Source organism: Paramisgurnus dabryanus, chromosome 5, assembly GCF_030506205.2.
Source record: "Paramisgurnus dabryanus chromosome 5, PD_genome_1.1, whole genome shotgun sequence".
NCBI classification, from domain to species: domain Eukaryota; kingdom Metazoa; phylum Chordata; class Actinopteri; order Cypriniformes; family Cobitidae; genus Paramisgurnus; species Paramisgurnus dabryanus.
In genome coordinates, this window is record NC_133341.1 from 24,882,078 (window position 1) to 24,895,235 (window position 13,158).

At 37.5% G+C, this 13,158-nt stretch overlaps 1 protein-coding gene across 2 annotated transcripts in view; it reads right to left on the bottom strand.

The window, feature by feature from the left end:
- The window catches only part of npas2 (neuronal PAS domain protein 2), a 60,158-nt gene that overhangs the window by 17,466 nt on the left and 29,534 nt on the right, over positions 1 to 13,158 (bottom strand). For both annotated transcript variants that reach the window (XM_065250555.2, XM_073814699.1), the window contains exons 2-5: positions 4,101 to 4,493; positions 3,675 to 3,731; positions 2,664 to 2,818; positions 1,118 to 1,209 (exon numbers count right to left, since the gene is read on the bottom strand). In XM_065250555.2, the coding sequence (XP_065106627.2) occupies positions 1,118 to 1,209; positions 2,664 to 2,818; positions 3,675 to 3,731; positions 4,101 to 4,174 (378 nt within the window). In that variant the 5' untranslated portion in view covers positions 4,175 to 4,493. The remainder of the gene's footprint in view (positions 1 to 1,117; positions 1,210 to 2,663; positions 2,819 to 3,674; positions 3,732 to 4,100; positions 4,494 to 13,158) is intronic.

The following is a 13,158-nucleotide window of genomic DNA, read 5'->3' on the forward strand; positions in this document are numbered from 1 at the left end:
ATTTTCAAACAGTTTGGTTTTGTTATAAACTTCAAAAATGTACCTACATACTTTTACTAAAAATAAATAAAAAAATCATGAAACATGTTAAAGCATCCAGAATTATAGCCACGTTAATAACGTTTGTAAAAAAGCAAACCTTTTGAAAACCGGTAGATAATTGAGCAAGTTATGGTCATTTAAAAGTACCTGCACCATTAAACTCAATGCTACGAGTGAGTGAGCTGTCTGAGGTAAGATGGCCGCCAGGTGATGCCGTTAGAGACTCCGCCGTAAGCCATCTATCCTTTATACATATCTATGCCGTCAACTGTGTGCTTACCATCTATAATAGGGATGGGCATTCGATCGTCGGGAGAATTAACGATCGACTATCGATTAATCATTAATATTTTTATCATAAAAATAATTATTTAACTTTTATAATTCAAAAATGTTGAATACAAAAATACAGCGCGTTTTCCTCCATGAGACCTTTATTACAAGATCAACTTGTGGCAAACAGTTAAACTACATTTAGTTAGACAAATGGAACATATATGCTCTTGAATATGCGGTGCTCTAAAGCAGCGGAACCTGCAGCTGCGAGCCGCATTCTTAAACAGAGACTTCATTTGTTCCAAAAAATCATGACCTCTTCATTATTATTTTTTTTAAATCAAAACAGAAGGTCACAGATAACGGAGTATGGTGTCAAATATTGCACCCTGGTGGTAAAATGTTGAATTGCTGCCACACAGTGAAATTCATTTAATTGCTTCAAGACACACGCTACGCTAGGCAACGCAACCTGCATTAGATAAAAAAAAGTATTCGATTAATCAATAACAAATTAAAGTCATCGACTAAATTCTTAACGATCAATTATCGATCGTCGATTAATCATGCCCATCTCTAATCTATAATCAAAAAAATATCTTCTTTTGTGTTCAACAAAATAAAGAAACTCACACAGGTTTAGAACAACATAAGGGGGAGTAAATAATGACAGCATTTTCATTTTTGGTTGAACTATCCCTTTAACTACAGCTTATGGGGAAGAGTATTCCCACAGGATTAGGAAAACACGAAACGTGGTTGAAGTAGCTACAGTATGAAGGTTACATGACTCCTTTACCTCCAGCATTAACTGGGTGAATTCCTCATTGCTCAGGAAAGAGGGCTTCCAGTCCTGCCGGACCTCACAGGATTCGGTTTGGGCTGTGATCTCTGGGAAACATCAAAGCAGGGAAAACTTTTGGGAATGCTGTGAGAACAAAAATCACAACTGTGGAATTCTGGAAAATTGATTCATAGGTTTGGATGAAATGTGTAAAACGGAAAAAATGGAAATCAAGCAGCAGGGCATTATGGGGGAAGTTGGACATGGCAACTTGTCAAAGCAGCAAAATGTGTTGCCATTAAACATTCGGCAGACAGCCTGACAGCTGTGCCCTGGATTCAGACAGGAAAAGGATCTGGGCCTGTAACAGAACGACTCCTGGCATACAAAGGTGTTGAGATGGTGACGTGCTTAAAAGCTGTTTGCTCTTCGAATCCAAATTGGTGCTTAAGAGATACAGTAAAAACTATATTTCCTTATTTTACTATGTTTTTACCTCAACTTAGATGATTTAATACATATCTATCTTTTTTCAATGCGTGCATTTTTAATCTTTGTACAACGCTTCTTTAATGTGTTGGCATTTAGCCTAACCCCATTCATTCCTTAGGATCCAAACAAAAGTTTTATTTTATGCCACCAAACTTATTCGTGTAACTACTCATGTAACAGTTTTTAAATAAGGAAATCATAGAAGTGTTTGGTGGCTTCTAAATTCATCCGTTTGGAGCCATAGGAATGAATGGGGCTAGGCTAAGTTCTAACACATTTACGAGGCGCTGTACAAAGATTAAAAGTGCATGCATTGAAAAAAGATAGGTATGAATAAATTTGTCTAAGTTGAGGTAAGAACATAGTAAAATATTGAAAAACTGTGTTTTTTTCCTTTAACCAAGGTCCAAAATAAAAACTTAGTTTCAATTGCCATTTGCGACTGGCTGCGCGGAACAAATAAGACATCTCTGTATTGCACCGGTTGACTAGTTACAGCTACACAATGGTTTAAATTGACATGATATCATCATATTATAATCTGGCCCTCACTTATGTGAGGTGAGCGATTCAAATCAAAGACATACAAGGTGAATTACTTTTCCTATAACTGATCTGCCAACAGCAGCAACCGCAGCCATTCTCATTTCATTGTTGGAAAGCTACAAACACTTGGGGGATTTTTATCATTTTGTGTGGGAAATAAAAGCTTGACTTGTTCGCAGACTTTCAGCATCATTCAATTAAAGATGAGTAAGAAAATCCTGCCAAGAAACAGTAACAAGAAAGGTATTTTTAGACCTTGTCTTCTACTTAAAAAGGCTTTGGTTTAATTCAGTACTTACAAATCAAACAACATAAATACTATTATAATTATAGGACTAAAACCTATGACTGGACGTAAAACTTGGGAAGACCAAAGTAATAAATTCTAGATAACAATGAAAAAGACGATAATTTCCATCAAATAATATTTTATCTATAGTAACAGACAGCATCCAGAGATTTATTTTGTACCAGAATAATTTCCAACCAATAGCATTTGAAACACCTTGACAATTTCTCTGACCTTTCTGTTTCTGCAAGAAGTCAATGGTCCTCTGTAGGATGGTGGATTTGTCCATCTTACGGGGGTGACCCTGACCCTGCAGCATAGTACACAGCTCTTTAATAAGAACATTGAACTGGTCTCGCCTCTTCTTCTCTGATTTATTACGGGATGCCCTGCAGAGAAACACAGAGAGAGATGATACTTGAACTGTTTATGACAGATAAGAGTGCTTGTAATTATCTGCATGTAAGATACAGAAGAGGATGACATGTAAGCATGACAAACCGATGCACACATGCTGACTACACAATTATATAAAAATGGAATAAAACACTTTTCAATGGCCTACTTTCACTGGCATAGTGACCCTGAAAATACACCTACACATCAAAGTGTGCGTCATTCATTCCTCACAAGGGCTTTAGATGACTATAGAGCATTAAGGTCAAGTAACAAAGAAAGTACTTGCATTATAAAAACATCCGTAGAGTTAACCGTTACTTTATGCAGGACATATCATGCAAACTCTTACATTTGAAACACAAAATGCAAAACCCTTTGAATGCATCTTGTAAATAAGCATTTTTTTATCAGACTTCCTGTCAATAAAGCAGTATTTATGAATGACCTGATCTGGATAACATTCGGTTAATATCATTATTTTAAGCAATTTTGGCATTTAGAGGCTTTTGCATTTGAGCTACTCATTTCTAGATTTTTGTATTTCCCTGCCACATAAAAACAGGAAAAGTATTATTTGTATGTTCCCTTTAATGCTGAGAGGTAAAATCCATCAACCCCTTTCATTACCTGCTATTTTCTTCAGTCTCTTTTCTACTCAATGTCAGTTTTAGACAGTCTATCATGAGGAGGGCTTTTGTATCGAGTAAAAGTGTGACAAGATGATGTGGTAGGTGTGATTTCCTGATAGTCCCTGCACATAATTGAAGTTCACAAGTTTACAGTCTTCTGTGGCAGCTTACTAATATCTCACGACATTATGAGTAGAGCGCACACACAGGACAGTACCTCTTTGCTCTGTCCTTCTCATCTTCATCCATTAAATCATCCACACAACTGCTTGTGCTAAAACCAGAGGAAAATGTTTTCTTTAAAATTCATACGTGCAGGCATCAATACAGTCTCTTGCTGAATAGGTTAGAAATCACATTAAAATGAAACATCACCCTCACGTCAATGTAAACTATTCTTTAATATAAATCACAAATATTTTTCATACATTTTAATTCCTGACAGGTGTTCATTAAACTTGCAACAGTGCCATATGACATAAGGATTACTTTTATTGTACTTATGGAACTATTCTAATCCCGATTTGCTTCCTTAGCTAAAATAACATCCTGCATCCTGACATGTGTGGGTCAGTCAATAAAGTTTTATTTTCTGGCATGCTAATCTACTGTATTGTAAGTGTACATATAAGTGTAGACTCACTCCCATTCCCTCCGTGAGGACGGACAAAGGCTCCCAAACTCCGAAAGGCTGTCCATGCTCACTCCTTCTCCCATTCAGGATGTCTGTGAAAGTTGGTGTGTCCCATTCGTGTTGTCTACCGTCGAAACACCCATAGAAATTCTAATAGACTCCACACGCTAACCACCTAATGCAAGCGGTTAGCCGCTAATCACAAATCTTGGGTGTCCTTCTACTGATGACTGGCAGCTGACGCTTGCCGCTTTGTGTCCTTACGGCTGGCCAGTACTTAAATGTCAAAAACTAGCTTATCATCAAGATATTGTTGATTTTGGCCTCTGGTTGAAATTCACTAGCGTATGCTTTTAAAACTCCTTTCTGTCTCCATAAGGTCAGCTTTAGAAAATGTGGAACCTGTAAAAGAAAATAAAAGTTGTTTTAGCAACACAGTTACATCCTTTTGTTAAAGGGGTCATATTATGATATTTTTTTAAGATGTAAAATAAGTCTTTGATATCCCCGGAGTGTGTATGTGAAGTTTTAACTCAAAATACCCCACAGATAATTTATTAAAGCATGTTAAAATTGCACTTTGTAGGTGTGAGCAAAAATCTGCCGTTTTTGGTGTCTTTTTACAACCCCAAATTAGAAAAAGTTGGGACACTGTAGAAATTGTGAGTAAAAAAGGAATGGAATAATTTACAAATCTCATTAAACTTCATATTTTATTCACAATAGAATATAGATAACAAATCAAATGTTGAAAGTGAGACATTTTGAAATGTCTTGCCAAATATTGGCTCATTTTGGATTTTATGAGAGCTACACATTCCAAAAAAGTTGGGACAGGTAGCAATAAGAGGCCGGAGAAGTTAAGTAAGGGATAATGTAGAGGCAGCCGGTAGTTATTGGGAAATAAAAAAATTTTACTCGTGCAAGTAGTCCGGCTATGCGTTATTATTTTGGAGCGGTTATTATTTGAAAAGAACGAACCTGCAAATGTCTCAACTGACCAATCAGAATCAAGCATTCCAGAGAGCCGTGTAATAAATGTACATAAGGAACAGCTGGAGGAGGACCAATGTTTAGGAATTGGAATTTTTTTTTCTAATACAGGCTTAGTTGCTAGTCTTAGGTCTTCTTTGTCGCATTTTCCTCTTCATGATGCGGCAAATGTTTCTATGGGTAAAATATCTGGACTGCAGGCTGGCCATTTCAGTACCAGGATCCTTCTTCTACACAGCCATGATGTTGTAATTGATGCAGTATGTTGGAAAATGCAAGGTCTTCCCTGAAAGAGACGACATCTGAATGGGAGAATACGTTGGATAAACCTTTCACAATTGATGTTGTCTTTCCAGATGTGTACCGTCAGAGTTGCAGGCTTCTGAACTGAGCGCTAATAACAACTTGGGTTGTCCTTGTCCTCTTTAGTCCGAATAAAATGGCGCCCCAGTTTTCCAAAAAACTTCAAATTTTGATTAGTCTGACCACAGAACAGTTTTCCACTTTGCCACAGTCCATTTTAAATGTGCCTTGGCCCAAGGAAAACGCATGCGCTTCTGGATCATGTTTAGATATGCCTTCTTTTTTGACCTATAGAGTTTTAGCTGGCAACGGTGTATTGTGTTCACCGACAATGTTTTCTGGAAGTATTCCTGAGCCCATGTTGTGATTTCCATTACAGTAGCATTCCTGTATGTGATGCAGTGACGTCTAAGGGCCTGAAGATCACGGGGCATCCAGTATGGTTTTTCCTTACGCACAGAGATTGTTCCAGATACTCTTAATCTTTGGATGATATTATGCACTGTAGATGATGATAACTTCAAACTCTTTCGCAATTTTTTTTTAGAAACTTTTTTTCGCTGCAGCATTTGGGGAATTGGTGATTCTCTGCCCATCTTGACTTCTGAGAGACACTGCCACTCTGACAGGCTTTTTTATAACCAATCATGTTGCCAATTAACCTAATAACTTGCAAATAAGTCCTTAAGCTGTTCCTTATATGTACATTTAAATTTTCTGGCCTCTTATTGCAACCTGTGCCAACTTTTTTGAAATGTGTAGCTCTCATGAAATCCAAAATGAGCCAATATTTGAAATGACTTTTAAAATGTCTCACTTTTAACATTTGATATGTTATCCTTTCCAGATGTGTAAGCTGTGAATAAATTATAAGTTTATGAGATTTGTAAATTATTCCATTCCTTTTTTTACTCACAATTTCTACAGTGTCCCAACTTTTTCTGATTTGCGGTTGTAAATGAAAATAAGCTGATCTCTGCACTAAATGGGAGTGCTTTGTTTGGGTATTATCCCCTTCTGACATCACCAGGGGAGCCAAATTTCAATGACCTATTTTTCAAATGCTTGCAGAGAATGGTTTACCAAAACTAAGTAACTGTGTTGTTCTTTTTCACAATTTCTAGGTTGATAAAAGCACTGGGGACCCAATTATAGCATTTAAAGTCATATTTTCATGATGTGTCCCCTTTAAGTTAATTAGTTAAGTTTAAGTAACAGAAAATCATATGATGATTTGATAACATTTTTTACAGTGTATGTTTAATTCCCAGAAATTGCACATACAAAAAATATTCAGCTGTAAATACTTGGATAAAAACATTAGGAAATATGTGAAGTTCCAACAAGTTTATCTTCACAGATGAATGCAAATTGTATGAAATTTCAAGTGTAAATGCGTTTCCTACAAATATAAAAAGCAAAGTTCTGACTTCAGATTCATAAAAGTTGTGTTCATATGTGTGTCATAAAATTCACAGAGATTATTTTTTGCCATAATCCAAAAGTCCATGGTAAAAATGATTTGCCTTTTTTGCGAGGGAATCAGTATCCCGCTAACTTCCGGGTTAGCCTACAAAAATGCATGTCATCCCTGCGGCACTCTATGTAATGGTTTATATCGTTATTAGAGTTAAATGAAACCGTGTTTGCAAAATAAATACAGTAATACAACACAGTTGATAAAGCAACAAAATGGGAAACATAACCACCAATATTAGAATATCTAGATATTCTTTTCTCTCTCTCTAGATACTCCAGCCTCACAAACTTCAACATAGATTTTAAATGGCTGTGTGCTCTATACCTATCACCTACACCTAACTCATACTGACCATGATATCAGCCTATACATTTGATAAAGAGGGCCGTTTGACGAATAGGTGCCCAGCGTTCTTTCACCCCTTTACAATAACCTTCACAAAGAATTGTATTGATGGTGATGGATCACTCAATAACCGGCAGTCATCTCATGCTGATAACCAGTCACGTAGCCAAATTTTGGGTGTATCAAAGCAGTCTAATTATAAAAATCATCCGCCCTATACAAATCAATCCGCTTTGGATTGCAGTGGAAGCGGTCAGATATGTGTTGCTCCCTCACATTTGCCATTTTTGTCTAACGTTTCATGTAACACCTGATGATGAAGCAAATAAAAAGCATGCTGGAAGTATTGTGATGACACCCAGGCTTAAACTATAATGCAGCACTGGTACAACCCTTAGGAAACGGTGCATCAACAAGGAGTGCCGTGACCTAGAAACATCCTTTACACCAACCTCTTTATAATCCAACACAACAGAAAGAAAAAGAAAAAAGTGGGAGAGTGAGAATCAGTTAGGGAGGGAGTGAGAGAGAAAGAGAGTGTGTGCATGAGTACTGTAGCAGCAGAAAGGAATACCTTACATTCCTTTTAAACAAAACAGCAATTGTAATAGGTTAAATTTATTACTAATTTTAACATTTAGCTGTCAATGCAAACCAGTACACTGTCAGAAAATCGTCACTGGGCCACTAACCTTTAAAAATTTCAAACTACATTATTTTGGTGAAAATTTATCTTTACTTGGTACAAAGTAAAGTAGGCAGATGGTGACGTGGACAGGTTGCTTGATATGCCCTCATTATTGAAAACCATACATCAAAGATAACATTAGTTATAGCCACATCAATAAGATTGTAGTCAGATAATGGTCAGCTGATTCATGATGCCTACCAATATAATTGAGACACATCAAAGCGGTCTGTTTGAGTCAGGGATTTATTTATTTATCTTATCCAAACCACACTATCCAAACCCCCAAACCCTGGTTCGCCTGACTAATGTACAGTAATCGCGCTGTACCATGCCTGGGCGCAGTTTGGTTAACCGCACCCTGGCCTGGTTGCAGAGATGGGCGAGGAACATACAGTGAGAGTGCAAATCACGCCAGTTATGGTATACCTTATCTTGCCAACTTTGTTAAACATTTTTCATGCCTATCAAACTATTATGCAAAAACGTAAAATGTAATACTGTTATTCTGGCATATCATTCAGAAGCAAGTCTGCATGGAAAGTCAAGGAATTAAGAAATGCACCAAATGTTCTGCAACCAAAACTTAATACAAATACATAAGTGAAAAGACCGAATAAATATTTGTGCCCAAGAGATGTAAGACAAATAGATACAAGAGCTCTTTTATACCTGTTGTGATCAGTTTTTTAAACACTTCTACTTGAACGTATGATTGACTTACTATTATTGTTTGGTGTGTTTTTATGGTGTTTGTTATGTCTATGTATTGTTTTTTACTCTATCTGCTGGCTGCATAAAAAATTGCCCCTCGGGGATAATAAAGAATACCTTGACCTTGACCTTGACCTAAATTTAACTGAACAATAACGTTTCTAATGACGCAATTAAGTTACACAACCAACCAGCATGAGGCAGATCCACCTCCTGTTACACGGCGTGCCCGATTTATGCTGACAAGCTTGGGATTCCCCCGTCTCCTGACATCATTGTAGCGCTTGGCGCAACGATATGCCAGCTGATGAGACTGTGGCTATTTCCTCTAACGCCTGTTTAACCTACGCTGATTTGGGCAGGTTTCTCCTATCCCCATACAAAATAACTTCTCTGTCTTTGACTGCTCTTACAAGAACGTCGGTCTCCTCGGCTGTGAACCGCTCCTGGCGTACGCCTGGTAAATCCGTCATAATAATAGCAACCCGCCATGGAACTTGCGCCCTTGCGTTTAAAGGGAATGTTGGATAGCGTTCTGATTGGTTTATTTGACGTTACGCCCAAACCACACCTATGAATAATGAACCTACTTCAGACCAACCTCTTATTGATTTGCGCCCGGCGCAAGAGTTATTTCTCACGCCGGGAAAATAGCAACAGCGCCCAAGATCCGCCCACAAACTCACTTGCGCGTTGCGCTTCGCACTTGCGTTTCAGATCGTTAAAATAGGGCTCTTAATGTTTTTAGTATATTTTTTTGTTTTGTTATGCGATTCTTGCCAATTAAAGGCTTGGCAACCATTGTGTTTTTTTGCCTCCTAATACTTCATACGTCAATCGAACATTGTTGTAATGTTAGTAGTTAATGGTGGTGAGGTCACTGCAGCATCACATTTTCTCTGGCACACTTAGGGCGCACTCACATTATCCCAACCAAACCAAACCATGCCTGGGCGCGATTGCCACCCCTCCCTACTCCCCCAGGTGCACGCACTCACACTGTACTTCTTATCGATCCGAGTCCGGGCGCGCTTTCGTCATTAAGATGCGATTGTTTTGATAAAAGCAGGAAGTAAAGCGCTCTCTTAACACTGGAACCCACCGTAATGATAAGTCTGTGTTTTTTATTCGGAGTCGTTCGGTGCGCGATTACAGACAGCCCTCTCACATGTCATCATATTGCTTAGTTGATCTGTCACGTGTGCAGCTCGGACATTCACGTAACCCCGCTGCGCGCATCAAAAGGTTTTTACGGAGGCAGATGAAGGTGAGTGGTCGCGCAACTGACGTCTTCACCTTTTGAATCGCGCTCAGGCGCGAATGCGCTCACACCACAGCCTTCCGCGCCTGAGCCCAAGTGAACCGCGCTCCGGCCCACCTCTGCAACCCGGCCGCGGCGCGATTAATCAATCCGCGCCCGGGCACGGATCAGAGCGATCACACTAGTCAATCAAACCAGGCTTTGGGGGTCAAACGCGCCCGAGCGCGGTTTGGTTTGGATAGTGTGAGTGCGCCCTTAGTTCACTCTGCCTGTTTCTATCACACATACATGCTTGGGTTATTACTAATGTCTAACTGTATGCGTCTCCTTTGATATAGTATTTCTGTCTGTAATAAATGAAGGCATTTATTCCACACTGCAATTCCAAAAAGACTTGCCGGTTTTCCAGTAATCAGCAATCAGAGGGTGGAAAGCTCCTGACACCTTCTTTTGGTTTCTTGCTGGATGTCAGATTAGAGCTGAAGTTTTGAAACTGTTTAAAACATTAGTCTGAAAATTTTCAATGTAGAAATATTAAATGCAGACCACACAATTTGTAGTGAGATCCACAAATTGCAGGTGCACATGGCTGCATGGCTTCAAGTTATACTAACTGCACTCAAATACAGAATACAGAGAAATGCATTTACCAATCTGAGAGTTAAGAACATTTCCCTACTGCAAAAATGTCTATGCAAAACTAAACAAGAACAATAATAAAGTAGTTTTTTTCTATGTTGCAAAACATTTTTGCACAAACCATCCACTGTGGTTTGTGGACATCATTTTAAAACTTCTTGACTTGAAAAGTGTGTAAGAATGAGTGACCTATATATAAACACACTTTTTGTATTTTTTAGCTCTTGTGTTTCAAATACTTTTCAGAAATGCAACCATAAAACTATGGGATCAGCCATAAACAAAGGTGAGAATCTTCTAATTCAGGATCAAGTTAAAGCATTTCTAAGTCCAATTCAGCCGATATTAACCCTGTTACCAATAGGAGTGTGCCTGAGGCTTGCTTACAGATCAGTCTTTAGAAATGCATGCAAATTTGATAGTAACAGCCATTTGAGAAACAAGAGACTATCGCCAAGAAACAACATATTACTCTTGCTTTTTTAACACTTTAACATACATTAGTTCATTATGAATAGGCAAAACTAATGGTGACCAGACAAGCAAAAGTGACATGTAAGATTTATTATGACAGGATGGAAGTATAATTCAGCTTTAGAACAATTATTATAAATACATGCACAGTACACCAACTTTCACAAACACACTTACACCAGTGGTTTTAAAGCTTTTCGTCCTGGACCCACCCTTGTGTTGGGTCATCCCCATAAAGAATGACATAAACAAATCTCAAACTTAGAATTTGAATTAAACAAAACAAGTTAAATTACGCAATGTAGTGCTGTTGGTTAGTAGCCTTATTTTACTAATGTTTAATTGCACAGAATTAATGACGGATTCATGTATTTTTTAAAAATGACATAAAACTGGGGCCCCCCTGCCTGGCACCATCTCACGCTCCCCAGTTTGAAAACCACTGACTTGCACAAAGACGCAGATAAACAGACTTTGCACTACAGATTCATCTTTCATTCCCCCTAAAGACTGAAATGGATATGATGAAAGATAATGAAGATGAAGAGAGTGCATGACAACAAATGCTCTACTGATAATGAATACAGCAAACCTTCTGCTAACTAATAAAACAGCAAAATGTAGATGAGAATAGCAGCTTTCCACTGATATCCACAGCCACTGCCAATAAATACAGCAAATGCTTTACTTGTTAATAATCATAGCCATCAAGCTTTTCACTGATGACAGACAGCAAACTATCTTAATAAACACATTTTTAAACTCTACTAACACACCAACTTCCCCTAATTATAAAAAATCTCTTCTAATACAATCTCTTCTAATACAAACACAACAAAATATCATAAAAACTGCTAAACCTTCGTTGACAATAAACAAAGCAAACTCTCTGTTGATAAACACAGCAAACTCTCTGTTGATAAACACAGCAAACTCTCTGTTAAAAACACAGCAAAGTCTCTGCTAATAATAAACACACCATCTCTGTTAATAAACACAGCAAACTCTCTGTTGATAAACACAGCAAACTCTCTGTTGATAAACACAGCAAACTCTCTGTTGATAAACACAGCAAACTCTCTGTTGATAAACACAGCAAACTCTCTGTTGATAAACACAGCAAACTCTCTGTTAAAAAACACAGAAAAGTCTCTGCTAATAATAAACACACCATCTCTGTTAATAAACACAGCAAAACTTCTGCAAATAATAAACACAGCAAAGTCTCTGCTAATAATAAACACATCATCTCTGTTAATAAACACAGCAAAACTTCTGCAAATAATTAACACAGCAAAGTCTCTGCTAATAATAAACACAGCAATCTCTCTGTTTATAAACACAGCAAACTCTCTGCTAAAAACCTAAGCAATGTCTCTGCTAATAATAAACACAGCATCTCTGTTAATAAACACTGCAAACTCTCTGTTAAAAAAGCACAGCAAAACTTCTGCAAATAATAAACACAGCAAAGTCTCTGCTAATAATAAACACACCAACCCCCATTAATAAAAAGCAAAACTTTCACTAATAATAAACAAAACAAACTTTGTTAGTAATGAACAGAATCTCTGTTAATAATAAACCCAGCAATCTCTCTCCTTATAGTAATGCAGACTTTACAACACAGCAAAACCTAACAAATGTGAAGCTACAGTGGGTTCTTTGGGACATCTCTTTTGGTCGTGTCCAAAGCTCTGAGTTCTGGATTGAAAATTTCCGGCATATTTCTGCGACTTATTCCCTGACCCAGCAATTGCTGTCTTTGGCTGGTCTTACTTTCTCCACGGCTTAGGCCATCAAATTAAAAAATATATATTTTTAAGCTACTAAACCTTAACACGACAAACTCTTTTATAATAATAAACAACAAACTCACATCATTTTGCTATTAAGATACAGCACCCTCTTTTTGTAATAAACACAGTAAAGGCTATTTCAAGTCAATATAAAGTTTTCTATTAAACACAGCAAACTGCTAATAATTAAAGAAAATATAAACTTTAATTTAACAGTACTAATTATTAATTATTCAGGCTACATGCGACTTTAGAATAAGTAATGAAAACTAAAAATACAACACTAGTTTCACACATTTACATCATATGACAACACACAGATGTTGTTCAGTCACTATAATATACATAGTTTTTAAGTTTGCCAAACTGAG